Below are 27,648 nucleotides of genomic sequence, written 5' to 3'. Positions count from 1 at the left end.
GGAAAACGCCAGCGAGTACGAACTGCATGTCAGAGCAGTTTGTGATGACATCAAGGCCAAATGTCCAGCCACAGTGGACATGATGGCAAGCCAAGCCTGCAAACAAAATCCTGGTGAGACTATGACAGTCTTTTTTGTCTGGCTGGAGAAGGAGTGCATTGCACACAGTGGACATGAAAGAGCTGATGGTGCCTATGATGCAAAGGGAGAGACACCATTTGAAGCTGTCCTGAAGTCCTGTCTGGTCCCTGGTCTGAGGTCAGAAGTCCATCAGGAAGTTGAACAAACCCTGACTGGAGAATGGGCTGACAACCAATTGAAAGAAATCTTGAAACATGCACGTCATGCTGAAACAAGAGAGGTGAGGAAAGCCACCAAGACGAGGGACAATGATCACCGGACAATGATGAATGCCCTTGAAATGTCCGCTGCTGCGCTCACCATGATGTCCATCAAAAGTGTGTGTCAATGTGCTGACAGAACTTTGATCAGAGGCCGACAACAGCCCCCAACCCAGAGACACTGAAGATCCAGACAGATGTTTTATCTGTGGGACGTTTGACCACTGGTCCACTGAAGTGCCCATAATGCCGTCCAGAGCACAACACGGACGTGGAGGCTTCGCACGTGGGCAAGGCAGATGCGGTGGAGGATGGGGTCCAGCCCAACAGAGACAGAACACCCAAGCGGACTGACCATGACAGACGGCCAGCACGGCACACAGTGAATCAAACACACACCAACAAAGCCACACCCGTCGCAAAACACCACACAAATATAAATTTTGAGAGTAAAGTACATGATTATTTAAGTCAAAAACCAACACAAATCCCCCTGGAGGTCCAACAAATGGTTTTAAATAAGATTGCTGAATTAGAAAAACTCTCTCATCCATATCATGTTTTTAAACATCCTCCAATCTTGGCTTAGAATCGAATCACAGATCTGGCAACTTGCTTCTGACGGATTGTTTGTTACTGTGACACCACTCTGAACTTCACACGGTTGTATACGTTTCTTTTATATCTGTTTAGCACTCTCCTGGTTATTAATTGTACCTACTCTGAACGTTATTTAACAATAGTCCTGTTGTGAATTCCTAGCAGTTAGCATTCGCTAGCGGTTATCTTTCACTCAAAATCATCTAATTATTGATCATCACTTAGATATAAACTGACTCCCTTGATAGAAATGCAATGTTCCTTTAATTTAGTTCTGAATCTTGGTTTGTTAAATATCTCTGTTCCTTTTAAGTTGTACTGGCTATCTCTTTTTTCAAATTTGTTCTGGATGTTAGTTGGTAGTATTTTTTTGTGAGCCTTAAACATTGTTTGGAGAATAGTGTACTCAACCAGGTCATGAAATTTCAACAAATGTAACTGCAGGAATATTGGACTCGTGTTCTCTATAATGCCTCCGACGAATTATCCTTATTGCTCTTTTCTGTAAAATGAAAAGTGAATGTGTGAATGTTTTGCAGGCATTTCCCCATATTTCAATACAGTAGGACAGATGTGGAACAATTATAGAACAGTATAATATATATAGTCCTTTCTGATCTAACATCTCTTTTACTTTGTGTAGTATAGCAATCATTTTTAATAATTTCTTTGTATAGTTAATATGTGATTTCCATCTCAAGTTCTCATCAATCATGACACCCAGAAATTTTGTTTCCGTCACTCTATAATAATTGGGGTATTCATACTTTTTTCTCTATTACTAAATATCATGAAATTAGTTTTGTCCAAGTTAAGCGATAATTTATTAATGTCAAGCCAAGTTTTTATTCCCATGAATTCTTTTTTGACTACTCTCAACACATGTTTAGGGCTAGTGGCCGGCGATCACCTTAGTATTTCTGTTTTTCTTGTTGTTTAATGCTGGCAAATTATACAGTATTTTTTGTCTTTCTGACTGGGCTATGTGAAACCTGGCTTAAACCTACAGCTGTCCTCCCCTTAAATGAGGCCTGCCCACCAGCATATACATTTAGTCACGTCCCTCGTGATGTGAAGCAAGGCGGAGGTGTTGCTCTTATTTATAAATCTAGGTTTAGCTTATTAGCTGTTGGGGTCACAAATATAACTCGTTTGAGCATCTGATTCTCCGCTCTGCTCAGGATATTACACATTGCCAAGGTCAGAATAAAAATCAGTCGTATTACTTTGTCAGTGTATATACACCTCCTGGCCCATATTCTGAATTCTTAGATGAATTTGGTGCGTTCATCTCTAACTTGTCAACTAGTGTAGATAACATTCTGATCATTGGTGACTTTAACATTCATATAAATAAGCCTTCTGATCCCCCCCTGCAAATCATTTATGGAAATTGTGGATGCATTAGGATTTCAGCAATGCATTCGGGATACGACGCACATTAATGGAAATACCCTGGATCTGGTTCTCGCACGTGGTATTGCTGTCACAAATACTGACATCATGCCTCTTACATCAGTGGTGTCTGATCACTCACTTAAGTTTACAGTTTCGATGCCATGTTTAGTGGAACAACAACCTTATATATCATTACGGCGATGCATCAACTCCTCAACTAAGACTGAACTCGAAGCTAGACTGCCTGATGTCTTAGCTTCACATTTGACAAATACCCAGTCAGCAGACAGACTTGTGGATAGTTTAAACTCAGTGCTCAAAACTACACTCGACATGATTGCACCACCTGTGTTAAAACCACGCTCCCCCAAATCACAGTCACCTTGGTTCACTGATTATCTGCGTGACCTCAAGCATAAAGCAAGAGGTCTAGAACGGAAATGGCGTCGTTCAAAATTAGAAGTATTTCACCTTGCGTGGCGTGATGCTATCTTAGACTATAAGCATGCATTATTGGCTACAAAGCGGACCTACTACTCTGATTTGATCAGCAAAAACAAGCATAACTCAAAGTTCTTGTTCGACACGGTGGCAACACTTATGCATGGACAACCACCTGTAGTTCGCTCTCCTTTTACAGCACAAGATTTCCTGGATTACTTTGGGAAGAAAATACAAGACATCAGGTTAAACATATCCCGACATGCCTTAACCCAGCCACTACATTGAGGTGGGCACCATTACTGAGGTATTACCTTGATTTAAAGAATTTGATAGTATCTCACTAGGCATGCTGACAACCTGTTTATTTGATCCTATACGAACAAAAGTGTTTAAGGACCTGTGGCCCACTCTTGGGCCGACTGTGCTGGAAATTATTCATCTTTCTTTAACTTCTGGATCTGTTCCTAAATGTACTTAAGAAACCTAATCTTGACCCTGGTGTATTGAAAAACTATCGGCCGATATCAAATCTATCATTTTTCTTTAAAATTCTGGAAAAAGTGGTGTCACGGCAGCTCGTAGACTATCTTACTGAGAATAATCTCTTTGAGCCACTGCAGTCTGCTTTTAGAAAATATCATTCCACAGAGACGGCTCTCACTGAAGTGGTGAATCATCTTCTGCTTACAATGGATTCGGACACCACTACAGTTCTGTTGCTGTTAGATCTCAGTGCTGCATTTGATACAGTGGATCATCATATTCTACTTGCTAGGCTGGAAAATCATTTTGGGATTACTGGGAGTGCCCTTGCATGGCTGACGTCATACTTGACCAGTCGTCCTCACTGTGTTTTGTACAGTAACGCTACTTCTAACCTTAGTGACATGAAATTTGGGGTTCCTCAGGGGTCTGTCTTAGGCCCCCTGCTTTTCTCCCTTTATATAGCACCCCTTGGGCACATATTGCGGCGTTTTGAGATTACCTTTCACTGCTATGCAGATGATACTCAGTTATACATGCCGATAACTGCTGGTAATCTTGTTCACATAAAATCCTTAGAAGATTGCCTTGCAGCAGTGAGAAGTTGGATGTCTAGAAACTTCCTACTTTTAAACACTGATAAGATTGAAATGATGGTTCTTGGTCCAGTGAGACATCGGCAAAAATTTGACCAGTTAACGCTCAGCCTCGGCTCGGGTGTCATACATCACACTGACAAAGTGAGGAACCTTGGGGTAATTTTTAATCCTTCGTCGTCCTTTGGCCTCCACATTAGAAATATTACTAGGACTTTCTTCCACCTGCGAAATATAGCGAAGATTCGTCCCGTCCTGTCTATGGCTGATGCTGAGACCCTGATCCATGCATTTATCTCTTCTAGACTGGACTACTGCAATGTTCTATTTTCTGGTTTACCGCAGTCTAGCATTAGGGGTCTCCAACTGGTTCAAAATGCTGCAGCCAGACTTTTGACACGAAGCAGAAAGTACAACCACATTACTCCCATTTTGGCACCCCTTCACTGGCTTCCTGTCCCAGTGAGGTCAGATTTTAAGGTTCTGCTACTAACCTATAAAATTATTCATGGACTGGCACCTCCCTACCTAGCTGACCTAATTAAATCTTACTTACCGGCCCGGGCTTTACGAACTTATATTATCTACCCCTTTTTACAGTTAAATAATAATCACATTATTAACATTACAATCAGAATATCTAAAAAAGGAAAATAAAAATAAACACTAAAAATATACATGAGGTTTCATTATTACATCAGGTCGTATTTCTGAATCATTATTAATTTTAACTGCCTTTTTAAATATATTGCTTGATTTAGCTTCTTTAATATCCTTGTTCAGATTATTCCATAAACTGACTCCCTTGATAGAAATGCAACGTTCCTTTAATTTAGTTCTGAATCTTGGTTTGTTAAATATCTCTGTTCTTTTTAAGTTGTACTGGCTTTCTCTTTTTTCAAATTTGTTCTGGATGTTAGTTGGTAGTATTTTTTTGTGAGCCTTAAACATTCTTTGCAGAATAATGTAATCAACCAGGTCATGAAATTTCAACAAATGTAACTGCAGGAATATTGGACTCGTGTTCTCTATAATTCCTCCGACAAATTATCCTTATTGCTCTTTTCTGTAAAATGAAAAGTGAATGTGTGAATGTTTTGCAGGCATTTCCCCATATTTCAATACAGTAGGACAGATGTGGAACAATTATAGAACAGTATAATATATATAGTCCTTTCTGATCTAACATCTCTTTTACTTTGTGTAGTATAGCAATCATTTTTAATAATTTATTCTTTGTATAGTTAATATGTGATTTCCATCTCAAGTTCTCATCAATCATGACACCCAGAAATTTTGTTTGTCACTCTATAATAATTGGGGTATTCATACTTTTTTCTCTATTACTAAATATCATGAAATTAGTTTTGTCAAAGTTAAGCGATAATTTATTAATGTCAAGCCAAGTTTTTATTCCCATGAATTCTTTTTTGACTACTCTCAACACACGTTTAGGGCTAGTGGCCGGCGATCACCTTAGTATTTCTGTTTTTCTTGTTGTTTAATGCTGGCAAATTATACAGTATTTTTTGTCTTTCTGATGCCTGATTCTGTTTTTTCTCTCTGTTTAAGGTGCAGCTCCATCCAGAGATGGGAGTTGTATTCGTGTTGGCGATCCTCCTGTCCTGTGTGCCAATAGCATTTCTTGTATATTTGTCTTGAAATGTTCTGTAATTTATGTTTGCAGCATTGCCCAAGCAGAGGGTCACCCCTTTGAGTCTGGTCGGCTTGAGGTTTCTTCCTCAGAGGGAGTTTTTCCTTACCACTGTTGCTCTGGGGGTTGGTAAGGTTAGACCTTGGCTGTGTGAAGCGCTTTGAGGCAACTCTGTTATGATTTGGCGCTATATAAATGAAAATAAATTGAAACTGAAAAATTAAAAGCCCAACCTTTTTAAATTTTTCACCAACAGCTGTTCTAACTGTAAATGGGAGAAAACTGAAATTTATGATTGATACTGGTGCCACAAGATCTTTGATACAGAGCTCTGATTTTGAAGGTCTTGAACCTGGAGAAAAGACACGTGTCAATCTGTGCTAGTGGGGAGACTTTGATGAGTTTGTCATGTCACCAAAGTGTCCAATAAATTTGCAAGGTCGAAACATTTTGTACGCTTGTAATACAGTCCCGTCTTGCACAGACCAGGGAATAAAGATCTCCTCTTCTCCTGATCAGCGAGAGCTGTGTATGTTGTCAAAAGATTCGGCTGGGCCGTTGTTTGTCTACAAATGGCTTGCGTGGCATTCTGCTGGTGAAATGCTGTTAGACCTAGAGAAAAAAAAAACAAACAAAAAACAATATCCACTCAGGAAGGAAGCTGTGGATGGAATAACCCCGTTTTTCATTTCCTGTTGGACGCAGGAATTGTAATACCATCCAAAACTCTCTTGTTTTGATGAAAATATTCCCAGTGAAAAAGATTCATCCTGCAGGACAACCCACTGAATGACGTTTTGTTCATTTGCAAGCAGTAAATGCTGCAATCATACCACCAGCTCCTGTGTTATCAAATCCGCACACAATTTTGTCTCAAGTCCTGGTTGATTCTCAATTCTTCTCTGTGGTCGACCTCTCTAATGCTTTCTTTTCTGTTCCTGTGCATCCAGATTCTCAATTCTGGTTCGCTTTTACTTTCAAGGGTTAACAGTATACCTGAACCCGACTACCCCAAGGGTTCACTAGTAGCCCTCATGTGTTCTGTCAGGCTTTGGTTGACAGCTTGACCTCTTTGACATTATCACATCTTGCAGTATGTGGATGATTTGCTGATTGCGTCTCCTAAGGAGCACTGTGAGCACAACACTTATTGCTTCTTTTGCACCTGGCAAAGAGGGGATATAAGGTGTCACGAAAAAATTGCAGTTTGTAAAACTCGAAGTTACTTTCATTGGACAAAATAAGAAACAGGGAAACTGTGTCCAAAGCTTTCTTTCAGACTGTGAGTAGAAGACTGATCTTGGAGGTGTTGGGGAGAAGCGTACACGTGCACATGCATAAATGCTGAGGGAAGCTTCAAATTTTCACCCCCTTCTTCTTCCCGCCACTCCACACCACCACATCTGCTTGAGGAAAACTGCAGTGGAGTCTTACTGGTAAGACAGCAAGGCAGAGACCCGACTGAAAGGTATGAGAATGTTTTCAGACCCTCAATTCTGATGGGTTTCAGTTGCCAGAATGGAAATCGGCACTATGTGTGTTATTTTCTGTGCATGATGTGGAGAGAATGTACATGCAGGTGAAAGTTGGATTAAGAATGTTGGAAAGTTGGAAGTGCCAATTTGAGTTGGTGGAGTGTGAGGTTACATGAGGGTGTGTGTGCAGGTGGACAAAAGTAAAAAAGGCTGTTCAAGCCATCATTAGTGTGCCCCGCCCACAAAAAAAACAAAAAAAAAACAAATGTCTTTTCTGGGGATGTGCTCCTATTGTAGGAATTTCATTCCTGATTATTCCTGCATGGAAGCCCCATTGAGATCAATGGTGAAGCTTTCTGCTCCCATCAGATTACACTGGTCTTCTGATGCGGGAGACAGCTTTCACTTGCATTTAAAAAAGGCCTTACAGATCGCTCCCACTTGGGTATCCCAGATTCTGCCAAACCATTTCACTTCCCTTGATATTGGTGCCCACTGACGTCACCGAAGCTTTCTGAAGTCTGATGGCTCTTCCATACTTCAGTTTCAGCTCGTTTGGGCACCATTTTGCTACCTTCCTCTATTTCGGTTTGCAATGTGCTCATTCCATACTTCCCACACTGACCCAATTTTCTTTAGGTAATAAATTTGCTGATTATGCTGCTAAGCAGGCTGCCCTCAGGCCCCTGCTCTTACCCTCGTGTCTGTTTCTGCTCCCCCCTCTCCGGTGGCTGATCTTGCTTCACTCACATCCTTTGCGGACTCCCGGTGATGTCTCTCTTTGGCGCAAAGCTGGTGCTGAGAAGGTTGATGGGATTTAGTACGGCCCACATCTCCCGTCTGAGCCCCCTAAACCTTGAATGCCTAGAGCCTTTTCTGAATTTATGCTAATTTGTCACATGGTGTGACCGTGTGTCCAAAGGAGGAATGGTGCTGACATTCACAAATTTTGGTTCACTAAAGGCTTTGTGGCTATGCAGCTGACTTCTGTAAAAGATGTTTTATCTGTGCCCAAAACAATTCAGGTAAAACTACTCCACTGACTTCTGTGGGTGCACACCCTCCCCCTTTTGGGTCCTTTCCAACACCTTATGGTGGATTTCACTGAATTAATCCTAGCAGAGGGGAAGAAATACTGCCTTGTAGTAGTGAACATGTTTTCCAAATGGACTGAGGCCTTTCCAACAAAATATGTGTCAGCAAAGGCAATAGCAAAATCTTTAATGGCAGACATTGTTCCCAGATGGGGAGTTCCAGAAAAAGTTTCTTCAGACAATGGTACACACTTTGTGAATGAAATGATCAAAGAGCTGAGCACTGTATTGGACAATGAGCTTAAAAATCACTGCAGCTATCATCTGCAATCAGGAGGAGCTGTAGAGAGGGAGATTGGTACATTAAAAAACAAATTGGCAAAATGCACCACTGAAACAGGCCTAAATTGGGCAAAATGCTTACCACTGGCTCTGATGCAAATGATATTTTGCACATGACAGATTTAATCTGTCACCTGTTGAAATCCTGTTTGGAAGACCACCCCACACATGACTCCATCCCAAGGTGTTGTACAGTGGAATATGCAGTGTTATTGATCACAATCTGTGTTCTTATTGCATTACGCTTTCACAAGCGCTTTCTGTGTGCAGGTCTCGAGTGAAGGCAGCCCTTCCATTGTCAGCTGAAGAACCACTCCATGATATCCATCCTGGAGACTATGTGATTGTAAAGAATCTGAGAAAGAAGCGCTGGAATAATCATCACTGGATATGCCCCTTCCAAGTGCAATTGACGACACATACTGCCATCAAGGTTGCAGAAGATCAATGTGGATACATGCAACTCACTGCAAAAAGTACTGAAAGAACTGGCTGATATGTTGATACCATTTCCCCTAATCATCTTTTGTTACTGGTGACTACAATATAAAGTTGATTGGGCAATGCCTGTTTGCAGAGGTGAAAGTAAGCAGGAACACCGTGGTACGCACAGTCCTCTACAGCTGGTACGCAAGGGTACGCCTTGGAAGAGCTACTTCCACCCCTGCAGCATCAAGTGTCGTGTTTGACATAAAACAAGTTTAAAAAGACAAAAAAATTAAAAGATGACAGGTTGAATCTGCATCCTCGCTGAGAAAGACTGTGGAGGTGAAACCCATCTGCACTTGAACTCCAAACGCACGCACACACATTCACACGGTTCGGATTCCGCTGGATTCCAGCACACTATCGGAGTAACACAACTTAAGGGGAAAACTTCAGTACTGACAAAACTGCCGGCGTGGTTGTTGTTTTAATTCATTTATTTGTTTGAATTTTTGCAGAGAAGCGCTGCGTAAAAGCAGATTTGGTCGAGAGTGCAAAGACCACAGCGTTTGGTTGCTTTGCAGTGGTATGTGGTGGTGATGCTTGCAAAGTTATTTTCTTTTTTCCCTTAAATTTGGCACAACTGTGTAGCTATAAATGACTGTTCTGTTTCACAAGAGCCTGGCTGTTGTGTATACAGAAGAGTGCGTGAGTCTTCCAGGAAAAAAGAACGGCAACATATTTACCGCTATATCCATCCACCTGTTGCTCACTCATCGCATCACCAACTGCTCCGCCAGAGACGGATCTAGCCTTTATACGTGCTGAGGCCCCCTCCTGGTTTCCCCAGACACCACAATGGCTTTCTTTTCGTGTCACTGTTTTCACTCTCCACTTGTTTTGGATTTTTACTTTCACAAATACTTTTACTAATGTACATTTTATGAGAGGTATACTTTTGATACTTAAGTACAGTAAATGTCAGATACTTAAGACTTTTACTCAAGTAATATTTTTAAAGGAGACTTTAACTTCTACCAAAGTAATTTTATGGTGAGATACTTGTACTTTCACTCAAGTATCACTTTCAGGCACTTTATAAAAGAATGGGGGCCTTAAATCTGCCTGAACTCCAAGTCAACATGACCCCACTACAACCCCAATTCAATGAGTTGGGACTTTGGTGTAAAATGTAAATTAAAAACAGAATACAATGATTTGCAAATCCTCTTTAACCTATATTCAATTGAAAACACCACAAAGACAAGATATTTAAGGTTCAAACTGATCAACTTTTAAACACAAATTGTTTTTGTGCAAATATTTGGTCATTTTGAAATGGATGCCTGCAACACGTCTGAAAAAAGCTGGGACAGTTAGTATGTTTACCACTGTGTTATATCACCTTTCCTTCTAACAACACTCAATAAGCGTTTGGGAACTGAGGACACTAATTGTTGAAGCTTTATAGGTGGAATTCTTTCCCATTCCTGCTTGATGCACGACTTCAGTTGTTCAACAGTCCGGGGTCTCTGTTGTCGTATTTTGTGCTTCATAATTTGCTATACATTTTCAATGGGCGACAGGTCTGGACTGCAGGCAGGCCAGTCTAGTACCCACACTCTTTTACTACGAAACCACGCTGTTGTAACACGTGCAGAATGTGGCTTAGCATTGTCTTGCTGAAATAAGCAGGGACGTCCCTGAAAAAGATGTTGCTTGGATGGCAGCATGTGTTGCTCTAAAACCTGGATGTACCTTTCAGCATTGATGGTGCCATCACAGATGTGTAAGTTGCCCATGTCATGGGCACTAACACACCCCCTTACCATCACAGATGCTGACTTTTGAACTTTTTGCGCTGGCAACAATCTGGATCGTCATTTTCCTCTTTTGTCCGGAGGACACAACATCTATGATTTCCAAAAACAATTTGAAATGTGGACTCGTCAGACCACAGCACACTTTTCCACTTTACGTTTGTATATTTCAAATGAGCTCGGGCCCAGAGAAGGCGGCAGTGTTTCTGGATGGTGTTGATGTATGGGTTTCGCTTTGCATGGTAGAGTTTTAATTTGCACTTGTGGATGTAGCGATGAACTGTGTTAAATGAGAATGGTTTTCTTTAGTGTTCCTGAGCCCACGCGGTAAAATCCTTTACACAATGATGTCGGTTTTTATTGCAGTGCTGCCTGAGGGATTGAAGTCACGGGCATTCAATGTTGGATTTCGGCCTTGCTGCTTATGTGTAGAAAGTTCTCCCGATTCTCTGAATCTTCTCATTATATTATAGATTATAGATGATGGAATCCCTAAATTTCTTGCAAATGAACGTTGAAAAACATTGTTCTTAAACTGTTGGACTATTTTTTCATGCTTGTGAACAGCTGACCTTTTGGGTCAGCTGTTTGGGTTTTAGATGCTCCTTTTATACCCAATCATGACACTCACCTGTTTCCAATTAACCTGTTCACCTGCGGAATGTTCCAAACAGGTGTTTGAGCATTCATCAACTTTCTCAGTCTTTTGTTGCCCCTGTCCCAGCTTTTTTGAAACATGTTGTAGGCATCCATTTCAAAATGAGCAAATATTTGCACAAAAACAAAAAAGTCTATCAGTTTGAACATTAAATATCTTGTCTTTGTGGTGTATTCAATTGAATATGGGTTGAAGAGGATTTGCAAATCACTGTATTCTCTTTTATTTACAATTCACACAACGTACCAACTTCATTGGAATTGGGGATGTAAATGTCCACCTATACTCCCCCATAATGCAAGTGATACTTCTCATCTGAGTCTCCTGAAGTAGCCATTCGTTTGACACAAATTTATTCCAGTGGTACACAAAGATCCTCTGAACCTTGTACCAAAGACGTACGATAGGGTAAGGTAACGAAAAATGCCAGCTGATACTGTCAAAAAAATACACCTCATGGGTGAAGTAAACTGGGTGGTCCATAAAGGGTCTTGCTGAAATTCAATCATAATCAAGTTTGAACTAATGTGAGATTCAGTCATTCATTAATTTTTTTGCAGCTTATCTGAGTTGTGGTGGCAGCAGACCAAGCAGCTCATTCCTCAGCTATGTCCTGTAACTCTTCTTGGGGGATCCTGAGACATTTCCAGGCCAGCTGTGAAATGTAATCTCTCTAGTGTGTCCGAGGTCTTCCCAGGGCCTCCTCCCAGTTGAACTAGCATGGAAGCCCTCCGTAGGGACACAACTAGGGGGCATCCTAACCAGATGCCCGAAGCACCACAGCTGAATCCTTTTGATGTGAAGAAGCAACGGCTCCACTCAGAGTCCCCCCCCCACCAGATAGTCGAACTTCTCACCCTGTCCAAGAGTGCATGTAAGCCCAGATACCCGATGGAGGAATCTGATTTCCAACAATTTTATCAGTGACGTCACTCTTTCGGTCATTACCTAAAGTTCATGGCCAAGGGTGAGGATAGGAGTGGAAATCAATTGATAAATTGAGTCTCGCCTCCTGGCTCAGCTCCTTATTCACCGCAATGGTCCAGTACAGGGTCCATTTTACGGACACTGTCTATCGAACTCACGCTCCTGAGATAATGCAATCTAGCTCAAATGTGCCAAAAAATCTGATACGTGCTGTACAACTTATCATGGACACAAGAATCAATACTGTGTTCAGGAAAACGGTGCGATCTTTACAGCATCTTGGTAAAACCCGATCAAATGTAAATTTGAAATTAATTAAAATTTGTTTCAAAATCTGATACATTTTAGTATGCTAAGAGGAATATATATAACTATTCACTCACCATGTGTGGCTTCGAGGAAGCCAGGTATCCTTCCCCACCTTCTCAATGCAGAATTTCTGCGGCCCGTTACTTCCTAGAAAGCCACAGATGAAGAACGTCAGAACAAGAAACCATTAAATTTGCACTGCTGTTGTGCTACTGGCAAAACTGTATGTGTTAACTACTGTGCATCCAGAAAGTATTCGCTACACTGCTCATTTCCAACTTTTTTTATGCTACAGCCTTATTCCAAAATGGATGAAAAACATTTTTTCCTCAAAATTCTACACACAATACCCCACAATGACAATGTGAAACAAGTTTGAGATTTTTCCCAATTTATAGGGCAGCACAGTCTCGTTTGAACCCTGCGTGATATTGCGGGATTTGACCAGTTATGGGGATAGACACTCCCGTTGCGCAAAATATACACAGCATAACTTCACACGGGGAAAATGGTGTACTGTTTTGTTTTCAGCTGCAATCACCAAAGCAGTCGCAAAAGTGAAGTTTTTTTCAGTTCCCAGTGGAGAAGGGAAGACAAAGGCAAATGCGAGAGGTCATGTCAGTAAGTGTTAGCCTACACAGCTAACCAGAGTAGCTTTGTTCTCTCGCCTGGCACAAACCATCTCGACACGTTTGAGCTCCGGGTCATAAACAAACCGCAACACGTCCACTTTCCACCACATCCTTTTCTTTGCATTTTCACATTGTTTGCAGGTAACTTGCCCAATGCTCAGTGAAAGTGCTGTGTTTCTGTCCCTGAAAGTAGAGAAATTACATCATATCCGTCATATTTTACCCTTTAGCACCCGCCCTGAAATGAGACAGCGTTGCCCAATTAAAAATAAACTAAGAAACTAAGAAATCACATGTACTTAAGTATTCACAGCCTTTGCCATGAAGCTCAAAATTAAGCTCAGGTGCATCCTGTTTCTACTGATCATCCTTGAGATGTTTCGACAGCTTAACTGGAGCCCAGCTGGGGTAAATTCAGTTGACTGGAAATGATTTGGAAAGACACACACCTGTCTACATATAAGGTCCCACAGTTGACAGTGCATGTCAGAGCACAAACCAAGCATGAAGTCACAGGAATTGTCTGTAGACCTCCAAGACAGGATTGTCTTGATGCACAAATCTGGGGAAGAGCACAGAAACATTTCTGCTGCTTTGAAATTCCCAACAAACACAGTGGCCTCCGTCATCCATAAATGAAAGAGGCTCGGATCCACAGGACGGACGAGGTGGTCACCTGTCTAAACTGAGCAATAGGAGGAGAAGGGCCTTAGTCAGCGAGGTGACCAAGAACCTAATTGTCACTCTGTCAGAGCTTTGTCATTGTCATTCCTCTTCCTTTGTCATTCCTCTGTTGAGAGAGGAGAACCTTTCAAAAGGACAACCATCTCTGCAGCAATCCACCAGTCAGGCCTGTATGGTATGACCAGACAGAAGCCACTCATTCGTAAAAGTCACATGGCAGTCCGCCTGGAATTTGCCAAATGGCACCTGAAGGACTCTCAAACCATGAGAAACAAAAATTCTCTAGTCTGATGAGACAAAGACTGAACTCTTTGCCATGAATGCCAGGTGTCATGTTTGGAGGAAGCCAGGCACCATCCCTGCAGTGAAGCATGGTAGTGGCGGCATCATGCTGTGGGGATGTTTTTCCAGCAGCAGGAACTGGAAGAGTAGCCCCCTTGGGGTTCCCCAGCCACTGCAGTCTTCAACACAGAGACACCTGCATGGCATGCCCAGAGAAACACACCACACAGCCAAAATCTCAGATATCTGACAGTGTAAGTGATACTCCTCATCTACACCTCCCCAAGCAATCCCTAACCTTAACCCTTGCTTGATATAAAGTAATCCCAGTGATACATCAGGATTTCAGGAGGGCGCTCGTACCATAGCCATCTAGTCATTAGTATATGACACTGGTTCATGTCCAAACCTTACAGACGTACCTGATAATTCTCATAATTAAAAAAACAAAAAATCCCTATTGCAGACGTTTGTTCTGCAATTATTATGGCTCAGAAACACGAACAGAAAGAAACCATTAAAAGCTCAACACTGCCAAGACATTCATGTCCATGAAACATCGGACAATAACTATAAGCAGCATATAATTGTCTGTTTTGGGCAACCTTGATTATGCCTGTCCAAATTTAAAAACTTTATAAATCAACACACAACCCTTTCACCATGTTTAATCCATTCATATTTGTGTTCACAGTAACCATATTTGTATCTTTATCAAATTACTCAAAGTAACCAGTCAAAAGGAAAATTAAGTAAACAGATTAAATAGAACTACACTGAACTGTATTACAATACTGAAGAAACTTAAGACCTCATAAACAGCACTAGCTGGAATACATATGCCACTAGTGCATTGCCCGTGGGGATCCATGGGCTCAAGATTGGGTTGTGTTTATAAAATAGGTAGCTGACATTTTTCAAAAGTGGCAATAAATTGTGCAAACTTTCTATGGAGTTGGAATAGTGTGCAAATCCAGAATGTTTTTAGAACCTTAGACCGCACAGTTTTTAGAAGAACTCAACCCTTTTATTTCCCGTGAGTTACATAAAATTTTATGTTAATTTATTATCTTAATGTACTTAGAAATTGTTTAGGATCTTGTTATCTAATACACAGTATTATTATTACCATTATTTAAAGACATGCAGGTTAGATGAATTGGAAACTTTACAATGGTCCAGATCTCCATTGCAAAAGAGGTCTCAAACTCAATGGGACTAACCTGGTTAAATAAAGGTTGAATTAAAAATCAGTGTTATTATTATTTTTTATTACCTCTGCCAAGGAGGTTATGTTTTCGGTCGCGTTTGTTTGTTTGTCTGTCTGTCAGCAGGATAACTCAAAACGTTTTTGAACGGATTTTGATGAAATTTTTTGGATGTGGTTGGAAATGACAAGCGGAACAAGTGATTAAATTTTACTGGTGATCCGGATCACGATGCTAACGCATTAGCATGTCTATGGCATTTTCAATGTTAAAAGTTAGCATTAAGCAGTTGCAGCTGTCAATCACGTTCGGGGTGCATTTGTTTTCAAATTGGAATATTTCTTAATTTATTACCTCCGCCAAGGAGGTTATGTTTTCGGTCACGTTTGTTTGTTTGTTTGTCTGTCTGTCTGTTTGTCAGCAGAATAACTCAAAACGTTTTGAACGAATTTTGATGAAATTTTGTGGAGTGGTTGGAAATGACAAGAGGAACAAGTGATTAACTTTTAGTGGTGATCCAGATCACGATCTGGATCCAGGAATTTTTTAAAGGATTCTTCACCATTGCGGGATAGGGGAATTTTGACATTCTAGTTTCTAACTCCATAAAAACAAGGCAGAAAGGCTTGAAAAAAATTAAGGTGTAACATAGTCAAATTCTATCAAACAACAAAGTTTGGTGATGATTGGATCCGGATTCCGGATCTGGTGATCCAGAATATGCAAAAATATAGGGAAAATAGAAAATGTGTCAGTGTGAGGTGACAAATGAAGCTAGAGATGCACAACTAACACCAAATTGTAGCTGAATCTGTACTGATTCAGTAAGGTGTCATCAGATTTGATGTAGCTTCAAATGTTATGGAGCTAGATCCAGAAGAAAACTGCCATTACCGAAAAATCGTTTTTATACAATAACTTTTGAACTAATAAAGACATAAAAGTGATTCCAAGTTCTAGTGATATGTTTTCATGGTCAAGGATGTCAAATATAAAGGAAAGAAAAGTGTATGTATAATAGTTTTGGTTGTAACACTGAAATGAATAGATCACTGTGCAAAGGAGGGAATCTCTTTAGGGACAGTGACCCTATGGCCTTGTTTAGAGAAGTGTTTCATAAATGTTAAAAAAATTCATATTTTTGCAGTTTAGTTGAATAATAAATTGAATTTTGTCTCTTATTTGTTTTTGTCTATAAGCACATGCAATATCAATATTAGTGCTTAGATGACAGTAGCTTCTGGGAAAGGTGCAAGTTGCAATAAACTGTGATGCCAAGCGCTAAGGATATATGCTATCCAGTCACAGCAGATGAAACTTTTTTTTTTTTTTTTTTTTTTTACTACTGAGCAAACTTCATTGTTTGACTTTTTTAGGTTCAATGATTCCACGGCGTGTAGATGTTATGGCGTCAGTGACCCCATGGTCTTGGCAGAGGTTTGCACTCTGAGTGCTTCCAATTACTTCTATTTTGTCATTAGATTTTTAAATGGACCAAAATAGAAATGTGTTTTCACTTTCTTGTGTCATCCATGTATTTTTAACGTATTCTTAATTAAATTACATATTTTGTAAATAAAATCACGCACCCATGCTTTTAATACAAAGATGATTTACCGCCCCCTGCTGAAATGGTGTGGGAGTCCAGAATGTAGTTAGCAACATCCATTGTTCAGTGTTGTTAGCTAATATCTGTAGTTTCTCCAAAAATATGAGTTCAATCAAGTTTCAATCAAATGAGTTCCGTTTGTTGCCATGAGGCATACCAAACGGGAAATGTCAGTTCTCAGTTTGTCCATGATTGAAGGTAAACACGCACACAGAGGTTTTTGTCTATCTGCATTCTGCCCCAAGCAGGTACTTCTAATTTTACACACGCACAAATAAGAGACAGTGGCGGACAACATCAAAGCAATACACTTTTCACTCGTGGTAACAGCAACATGACACTTAACTAAACTGATTAAACAATTGAACAAAAACAATAACACTAACAACACTGGTAAACTAACATAAACCACAATAACATTTAAAACCCCAAAACTCCGAACTCCCACAGTGCATTGCAGCACAATGCCCATTGTTCACTGTTGTTAAGTATTATCCCTAATTTCTGCAAAAATATTAGTCCTATCAACTTTCGGTTTTCACAACGTTCATCCTTAACCTAAAATACATAAGCATAACAAATGGCAAATGTCAGCTCTACCCAGTTTCTCCATGATCAAAGCCATACACAAGCATGCAGAGGCTCATTGGCTATTATAATATACAACCCCAATTCCAATGAAGATGGGACGTTGCGTGAAATGTACATAAAAACAGAATACAATGATTTGCAAATCCTCTTCAACTCAGACTTATTGTTTTTGTGCAAATATTTGCTCATTTTGAAATGGATGCTTGCAACACATTTCAAAAAAGCTGGGATAGGCGCAACAAAAGACTGGGAAAGTTGATGAATGCTCAAACACCACCTGTTTGGAACATTCCACAGGTGAATAGGTTAATTGGAAACAGGTGAGTGTCATGATTGGGTATAAAAGGAGCATCCCCAAAAGACTTAGCCGTTCACAAGCAATGATGGGGCAAGGATCACCACTTTGTGAACAACTGCCTGAAAAAAAATAATCAAACAGTTTAAGAACATTGTTTCTCAACATTCAATTGCAAGGAATTTAGGGATTCCATCATCTACAGTCCATATTATAATCAGAAGATTCAGAGAATCTGGAGAACTTCCTACATGTAAGTTGCAAGGCCGAAAACCAATATTGAATACCCGTGACCTTCGATCGCTCAGGCGTCACTGTATTCAAAACCGACATCATTGTGTAAAGGAGCTTACCGCCTGGGCTCAGGAACACTTCAGAAAACCACTGTTAGTTAACACAGTTCGTCACTACATCAGTGTTACAACAGCGTGGCTTCGTAGTAAAAGAGTGCAGGTACTAAACTGGCCTGCCTGCAGCCCAGACCTGTCACCCAATGAAAATGTGTGGCACACCATGAAGCACAAAATACAACAACCAGACTGTTGAACAACTGAAGTCGTACATCAAGCAAGAATGGGAAAGAATTCCACCTACAAAGCTTCAACAATTGGTGTCCTCAGTTCCCAAACACATTGTTTTTAGAAGGAAAGGTGATATAACACAGTGGTAAACATACTAACTGTCCCAGCTTTTCTGAAAAGTGTCGCAAGCATCCAATTCAAAATGAGCAAATATTTGCATAAAAACAATGTGTTTAAAAGTTTATCAGTTTGAACATTAAATATCTTGTCTTTGTGCTGTATTCAATGGAATATAGATGGAAGAGGATTTGCAAATAATTGTATTCTGTTTTTATTTACATTTTACACAAAGTCCCAACTTCATTGCAATTGGGGTTGTTGATATTTTAGAGAACCTGTATCACTTGCCTTCTTCAACAATGGATCGCTCTCTCTCTCTCAATATATATTTGTAGTATGCGTGTGTGGGTATATGTGTGTGTGTGTTACAGACCCATTAGTTCAGCAAAGCCACCCAGAGGAAGTCTGCAGGTTCCAGTCACAAACTGCATTAGCCGCAATCGCACCTCATTGTCCACTTCTTTCACCAGCTACAAAGAGAGAAAGTGCCGATGAACGCTGTTAATTATTCTCGCTGTGCATCCACTACCATATTTATAGTCTACAAACATAAAAACCAGTCCAGCTGTATTGAGAGAACAGAACACAAATGGCCTTGAATGGGTGACCTTCCACTTGGGGTCCCCCTCACTCACTGCCTCACCTGGTCTGCATATATTGCTCTTGTATGAATCCCAGCTGGTTCATATCATTAAAAATATATATAACATTTATGATGCAAAGAAAAACAATGAATATAACCATGACCACAATAACAATAATTTTACAAAAAGGTCCTAGACAGAAACAGTGATGAAAACATCACACTAGCTTACTGTGTGCAGGGCTTTGCACGAGTTAAAAGGTATAATCTGAATTATACATGTTTGTGCGAGAGCTAAAACAATGAATATATACACAGGATGCACAATTATGAGGCAAGTAAACATTCTAACCTAATCATTTCTATGCATATTTTCCAACTCCAAACTATTTAAACCTGAATGCTTAGGCCTCTTGTCCAACTAGCATTTTGTTCTGAAAGAGTGCCCACAAACAGTTTGTTCCAAGTGGTTTCAGTGGGTTTATCATGTTCCTCATGGGACTGAGCAATTTTATAACTTTTTCTTGAGATTTCGTCACGTGTGCAGCCAGGATCACATGGAGGCTATAGAAAATGAGGCATTATTGAGGCACTGTGACTTTTTGGACTTGATGTGCCAAGACAGAGAACCGGTGGGGAAGGAGGGGGGAGAAGGCTTATGTGATGGCGCAAAGTGCCGCAGAGTGACTTTTCGTCATTAAAACGCACAGGTAAGACCTTATATTTACACGGGGTGTGTGTGTGAATTCACACTGCATAAAGCGCGCAGCTTTCAGGAAATCAATTGACAGTATCAACTGACATATTTGTTGTTTATTTGAGAACATTTTATTAACTTATTGCCAGGCAGCACTTCCCAATTATTTTATTTTCCTGTTTGTATCATGTTACAATAAGAGAGTGGCTATACGCCCAACCGTTGGGTCAATAAAGTAAATACGCGAGCATATACACCCAACCACAACCAACCAATGAGCGCGCTTGTAAGCTCACTTCCGGTTTCAACGCGGGAGGGAAAAAAGGCGGATATTTTCTCGCCGGCTGCGGGAGGGTTCGCAGCCCCGCGGAGGAGCTGTGATCTAAAGTGGTTCTGTTTGGCTCATCACAACCAGGGAACATTGTCAAACTAACACCATCTTACAGCCAACAAGCAGCATTTTGTTCAAAAACTGTTTCATCGTTGTTAACAGGCTTCCATTCAAAATGCTTATGAAGTTTGTCTGTTTTCATCCATTGTGGTGTTTTTGCAGTAATTAAAGACGGCACCATTAAATGTGTCAAACAAACCCCGCAATAGAGCCTTAAAAAGAGGTGTAAAAAACATAGTTTAGATGCACAAAACATGTCAAATACACGATCATGGTTGGGCAAATAAGGTAAGACATTATATTTATCTGCCCAATGGTTGTGCATGTAATGGCCCAGTCACACGGCACACGACGAACAAAGGGAAAAAGTAAAAAACGTCACAATTCGTTGAGAAAAGGTGGACGAAAGAGCTTTGTCACCGAACAGTCTGTGAAGCAAGAGCGCAAAAGAGACGAAAGAGGAACTTAACAAAACCGAAGCTCACAATCTCGACGCTTTAACAAAATGTGCCGGGAGCCACAGCTGGAGCAGTGTGTGTCTGCATCTCTGAGTTCCAGGACTCAATGCTGGGACGGAGCTCATAGCGCCTGAGTCCTGGAGAAACTGCAAACATAATCTGTGGAGATCTGTGTGCACGTTGGTGGACCACCTGCGCCAGAACAAAAGAGGGATCATCTCCATCATCATCAGAATCCTCACTGTCGACACGCTGTGCGCTCAGTCTTCCTCCATTTAAAAAAAAAAAAGTGTGCTGTGGTCACTGCTGTATCACTGTATTACGTTCTAAGCCATATATATTGATTTATAACAGAAAACTGTCAAAAGGGAGAATAAATATAAATATAAGTGTAAAGATGATTGAAGATATCAGAGCAGTAAATTAATCTGTGTGAACGCGCGCATTGACTCGTGCGGTTATTCCACCAGCTGATCACTGATCCACAATGTGAATTCTTCCTTCCAGAACAGCTCTTTATATCATCATTTTTATTCATCTACCCGTTGCCACATGTACAGAAGGACTGGATTGTCATTCCTACACTCATATTGTTATATTTAATACAAAATAATAAGCGCGCACAGCAGCTCCTGCTGCCACTGATGCTGCATTCAAGTACCGTCGGAAATTACACAACTTTGTTGTTTCAAATTCAACAGTTGCTTGTGGCAAAATAATTAATTATATCCACACAAAAGATTAATTCTGGCCTATGTAAGGTGCCTGAGCCCATTGAAGCTGTCCACATCTTCTGCAATTTCTGTGGTAGTCAGACGATGTCCCGGATCAACACAGCATTCAGTTTGGAAATGAACGGCACATTCCACTGTTACAGGAGTTTTTGTCATGGAAAGAGGAGCGGAGAAATTCGCACGTCGGGACGGAGCCACATGGCGCAAAGCAACGCCATAATGAAGCCTCACAGGACATGTTCTGGCATGTCCAGCTCATCCACAATTTCTCGGATAGTCACACGACTGAAAAGCCACTGAAAGCCGTCTGAAAGCCGTGCTGTGAGACCAACACGGAGGTGCTTTTGTCCGCGCCATGAGCGGCTCCGTGGCGCATCCCTCTGCTTCTCTTTCCATGACAAAAACTCCTGTAACAGTGGAATGTGCCGATGTCCACATCTTCTGCCATTTCTGTGGAAGTCAGACGACGTCCCGGATCAACAAAGCCTTCACTTTGGAAATGATCTGGTTGTTTCAGCGGGGTGTCATCCTGTCGATCGGCGCTCGGAGTGCGCCGCGCTCTCAGCCGCTGTGGGCGGTCTTTAAACCGGCTGGAGCACTCCTTAATCTGTGTAATCCCCATAAAATCGTCCCTGAAAGCCATCTGAATTTTCCGAATGGTGTCCACCTGGAGGTCTCTCACAGTTTCTGGAAAAATTTGATGCAGCAAAGCTCCAAATCATTCAGACATTTTATTCGCAATAAAAATCCGACGAGAGGGGTGGACCACTGCTCACACAAAGCCTGCTCACAGGCGAATGATGCAACCGACAGGCGTGAAAAAACTCACGCATGCGCACGGAGGTTCAAGCTTGGCTGATGCAATCACGTGATTCAAATCCATATGGTTTTTGCAAAAAATAAAAAGGTCGGCTAGTTTTCTAACAGACCTCGTGTGTGTGTATATATATATATATATATATATATATATATATATATATATATACTCAACAAAAATATAAATGCAACACTTTTGGTTTTGCTCCCATTTTGTATGAGATGAACTCAAAGATCTAAAACTTTTTCCACATACACAATATCACCATTTCCCTCAAATATTGTTCACAAACCAGTCGAAATCTGTGATAGTGAGCACTTCTCCTTTGCTGAGATAATCCATCCCACCTCACAGGTGTGCCATACCAAGATGCTGATTAGACACCATGATTAGTGCACAGGTGTGCCTTAGACTGCCCACAATAAAAGGCCACTCTGAAAGGTGCAGTTTTATTTTATTGGGGGGGGATACCAGTCAGTATCTGGTGTGACCACCATTTGCCTCATGCAGTGCAACACATCTCCTTCGCATCATCCGTGAGAACACCTCTCCAACATGCCAAATGCCAGCAAATGTGAGCATTTGCCCACTCAAGTTGGTTACGACGACGAACTGGAGTCAGGTCGAGACCCCGATGAGGACGACGAGCATGCAGATGAGCTTCCCTGAGACGGTTTCTGACAGTTTGTGCAGAAATTCTTTGGTTATGCAAACCGATTGTTCCAGCAGCTGTCCGAGTGGCTGGTCTCAGACGATCTTGGAGGTGAACATGCTGGATGTGGAGGTCCTGGGCTGGTGTGGTTACACGTGGTCTGCGGTTGTGAGGCTGGTTGGATGTACTGCCAAATTCTCTGAAACGCCTTTGGAGACGGCTTATGGTAGAGAAATGAACATTCAATACACGAGCAACAGCTCTGGTTGACATTCCTGCTGTCAGCATGCCAACTGCACGCTCCCTCAAATCTTGCAACATCTGTGGCATTGTGCTGTGTGATAAAACTGCACCTTTCAGAGTGGCCTTTTATTGTGGACAGTCTAAGGCACGCCTGTGCACTAATCATGGTGTCTAATCAGCATCTTGATATGGCACACCTGTGAGGTGGGATGGATTATCTCAGCAAAGGAGAAGTGCTCACTATCACAGATTTAGACTGGTTTGTGAACAATATTTGAGAGAAATGGTGATATTGTGTATGTGGAAAAAGTTTTAGATCTTTGAGTTCATCTCATACAAAATGGGAGCATATATATATATATATATATATATACATATACACACACACACACACACACTATAGTCTGATCAGATGAGACCAAAACTGAACTCTTTGGATGCCATAATACACACCATAAATGGCACTGCACATCACCCCAGAACATCATACCAACAGTGGTGGGATTATCAGGGTGTGAGGCTGTTTTTCAGCATACGGCACTGGCAAAGCTCATATAATTGAAGGAAGGATGGCTAGAAAAATGTACCAAGACATTCTTTACAAAAATTTGCTGCCATCTACCAGGATGAAGATGAAACTGTGTCACCTGTAAATAATCACTTTTATTGCCAGTTTTCTTCAGACAAGTCAGGGGATGGATATATGAATATTTCCAGGTCACTGAATATGTCTTGGACTTTACTTACAATAAATTATGAACAAATATAGAGTTGACAGTTCTCAAAAACTGAGTGACTGTGCAAGACGGAGAAGAGTAAGGAAAATAACCAAGACACCCAGACAACCCAGAAGAAGTTATAGGCTTCTGTGTCTGTGACTGCAGAAATTATGTATAGTTATACACCTTCATGATGAAGTGGTATAGAGGAGGAATTCCTTTCACCAAAACATCAAATCTTGACTTGCATCTCAGATGTACCTTCTGGCAAATTGGAGCTGAACTTTCAGGTCTTTTTAAGAAAATCCTCCTGGGGGAGGGGTACGGGGGAGCAGAGAACAAGCAGGAGGGGATGCGCCCACGCTATAGTTGCAAACCTGTACACAAGTGGCTCAAGGCCTTGACTGAATGTCTTGACTGCCATTGCCAAGCCAGAAAATATAATCCTCCTTGACGACTTCAATGCCACGACTGGTACAGACCACAAAACTTGGGAGGCCATCACTGGTAGACACCCCCACTGGAAAATGCAGCAACAGTGGATTTCTGCTCCCCAGAATGTGTTCTACTCATGAACTGTCAATCTCAAACATCATGTTTTGTCTGCCTGTCTGTGCAATAAGACGATGTGGATGCATCGCTGCTCCAGACATTGGCACCTATCAGACTACGTTGTTGTCAGGAAAAGGGACAGGTGAGGGTGAGGGTCCCAAAAGCAATGTGTGGCACGGACTGCTGGACAAATCACAGTTTGGTCATATCAAAGAAGAGCCTCCACATCCAGCCAAAGAAAAGACCCCACGGACAACAACAGTTTGCTAGGAGACTAAATCTCTAACTTCATGGACCCAACTTTCTTGTCCAACCTTTCTACAGACCTGGATAGTAGAATGATGCAAACCTCACCCAGACAGGGAAATATTGAGGACAGTGGACCTATTTCAAAAACATGGTCGACCAAACTGCTCTGGAATATGTCGGACAAGCTACACGCAAACACCAGGACTGGTCCGATGAAAAGGACGAGGAAATCAAGACTATACTCACCCTCCAAAAATCGACTACTACAATCCTACCTGAGTGACCCATCATCGTCAAGTAAGAATGCATCCCTTACCCAGATCTGCCATAAGGGCCTTTCACAACACACATGCCGCACGAGCATCCTGCTGCATCCGCTCGCATTTTTTTTTTTTTTTTTTGCAAAATTAGACGCAGCAACGTGTGTGGATGCATGGCGGGGTGGGGGAGATTTCTACGTCACTATCTGGCTTTTCGAGCGCCTGGCGAACAATGCCGACAATCCCCATCATGGATTCCATTAGATCCGACTGACCCATGCACATCTTGAATGCCTCACTGTGACTGCAACAACAAACTACAAATACAACATGAAGAAAGTCAAGGACATGCGTGCCAGTTTCCGCTCATCCCAGTACTAAGGTACTGCAGCCTTCAGCTCCTCCAAAACTTCAACAAATCCTCTGTAGCTGAAGTGTTGCTGCAGAGATGGGTTACTTGTAGTTGTAACTCTGAGTTTTGGGAAGTGGATGAGTTCTGTGAGGTATCCACAGAGCAGTTATTTTGTTTTGGAATGCTCTGACTGCCTTCATCATGTCACTCAGAAACTTGTCTCTCCCTTGGAGCTGCAAGTTGAGAGCGCTCAGGTGACAGGTAATGTCAGTAAGGAGGGCCAGCTGTATGATCCAGTGTGGGTCTTTCAACTCTGGCTGGTGTTTCCCCTTGCTGTCCAAGAAAGTGCTGATTTCACGAAGGAGGCTCAGGAACCGCTCCAGCACGTTTCCGCTGGACAACCATCTTATTTCACTGTGCAACATTAAATCGCTGTACTCTGTGTCATAGTCTTGAATCAACTGTCTGTTGTTTAGTGTTCTTGAAACAATGTAATTGACCACATGCACAACTTTTTGCATCACATTTTGAAATTCACTGTTTCTGAGCTTTGATTCCAGTGCCTCCTGATGGATGATGCAGTGGAAGCTGATGAAATTTGCAAGTTTGGACCAGATGTGATGACTTTCCTCAAAAAATACCACAAGTGCATTCAGAATAGCCTCACCTCTTGTTTGGCCATAGAGTGGTAGTAAGCACAACATTTCCTCTCGAAAAGAGTTTTCTTTTAGGAACCTCGCCCAAATGCACAGCTGAGCAACATCGGTGACATTGGTGCTTTCATCCACTGCAATACTGAAACAAGGTGCGGCGTGCGGATCAGCCAAGAACTGGTCATGTACCTCCTTTACGATGTCTTCCATCCGCCTCATTATTGTTGAATCAGACAACTAATCCTTTTATTTGTTTAAGGATCGTGTCCTTGCTGTCAATGTCTGTGAGCAGTATTTCTGCTGAAGCAAAAAAATCTGTCTTTTACTATCTCAGAGTCTGAGAATGTTTTTTTTTTTGGCCCGCACCAAAATCCACATTATTTCAAAAGATGTCTCTGTTAAACGCTCTGCAGTGGAGGTTGTCCTGTGAATAAGATTTTGCTGCCCATAAAGTGAAGCAGTGAGCTGTGCTATTTTCCTCTTTCTTAGTTCACTGCCAGATAACTTTCATTTAATTGTGGATGCGCAGTTTTGAAATGGCGCTTCAAGTTGCTTCGTTTGAAACAGGCGTGGGTTTGTTGCACATTAAGCACAGAGGGTTCATGCCATGAAGAACAAATAAGAATGTCTGTCCACTTCTCTTAAAAATTCCTGTGCTCATCTTGTATGGTTCGTATCCTTTTTCTTTTTTTTTTTTTTTTTACTGGGAACACCTGACATTTGCCTGCTCCTCTCCTCACCGGCGTCTTCATGTTGATTTTCGTTTGCTGCTTCCTCAGACTCATTTTTCCTCACTATTCGTTACAACACTGTGTGTCTGTCCATCTGGTTTTTGTGCTGGTTTCTGCCTCTTTTTAATTAGAAATCTATCCATTTTGTGCATGCACCTCACACTGGCTAGTGGAGTGAACTAACCTGGCTGCAAGCGTGCAATGAGGTTAAATGATGTAAGCAGGCTGCGTTGCCAGGTTTGACAGTCCCTCTTTTAGGGAATGTATTGGCTGTGTTATATTGTTATAATCTACTATGCGAGCCATCAATTAAAGCTTAACGAGCTGCATGTGCCTCCTGAGCTGCATAATGAGTATCTCGGGTGTAAGAGCTTTACAGTAATGCCTAATTCACCCCTCCACTCAGTCACACACAGTGATGTCAGGGTGCTGATGTGCAAAGCGCTCACTACACACCAGGAGAAACTACCTAAGTCCAGTCTGACAGGGATTTAAACAAAGGATCCTAAGGTCACTAGCCCAGTCTTTTAAACACTTGTCCATCACCTAAGAGTGTAAGTGTGTGTATGTGGGGTGTTAGGGTAGCTTTTAACATTGGGGGTGGGGGGTCTTCTTATGTTTAACAGTTACATTTTTTCTTAATATTCATGCAGTGTAGAAATGTCACTCGTAAGCTACATCTTGTTGTGTACACTGGTGCAAATTAATCTTACTGCAAAAACATTCAAAATATAAAACATTCTGCTCAGCTGCATGCGAACATACCTGCCAGAACCAGATGATCTGTTTGCTGTTCCTGGTATAATGACGATACACTGTGTTCCTCTGCCAGTCCTGCAAGTCCACTTCCTGCATGCCACAAAGCATCACCTGAAACAAATGAGTACACACAAATATACACACTAGCAGTTAAAAACTGAACTCAAAAGAAGTAGCTCTTATTACTCTCAACCAAAAAATGCTCACCTCCAGCTCCTTCTCATCAAAATACTGGAGCCACTGAAGGGGAACAACCTCATTAAAACCATCCAAAAAAGCTTTGGTCTGACCTTCGACCCCACGGGAAAACCTCCACTCTGCCATCAGGCTGTAAAACAACATTTTGAAC

The 27,648-nt window shown here is 41.4% G+C and overlaps 1 protein-coding gene across 1 annotated transcript in view; it reads right to left on the bottom strand.

Annotated features, from left to right (window-relative positions):
- LOC117511792 (NEDD4-like E3 ubiquitin-protein ligase WWP1) overlaps positions 1-27,648 on the bottom strand; it is a 143,598-nt gene that overhangs the window by 9,657 nt on the left and 106,293 nt on the right. The window contains 4 exon segments of the mRNA XM_034171695.1: positions 12,582-12,654; positions 18,823-18,919; positions 27,306-27,410; positions 27,507-27,627. Of these exon segments, the coding sequence (XP_034027586.1) occupies positions 12,582-12,654; positions 18,823-18,919; positions 27,306-27,410; positions 27,507-27,627 (396 nt within the window).

The sequence above is a fragment of the Thalassophryne amazonica genome, chromosome 1 (genome assembly GCF_902500255.1).
Source record: "Thalassophryne amazonica chromosome 1, fThaAma1.1, whole genome shotgun sequence".
Lineage (NCBI taxonomy): Eukaryota > Metazoa > Chordata > Actinopteri > Batrachoidiformes > Batrachoididae > Thalassophryne > Thalassophryne amazonica.
This window is presented reverse-complemented; position numbering and strand designations above follow the sequence as displayed.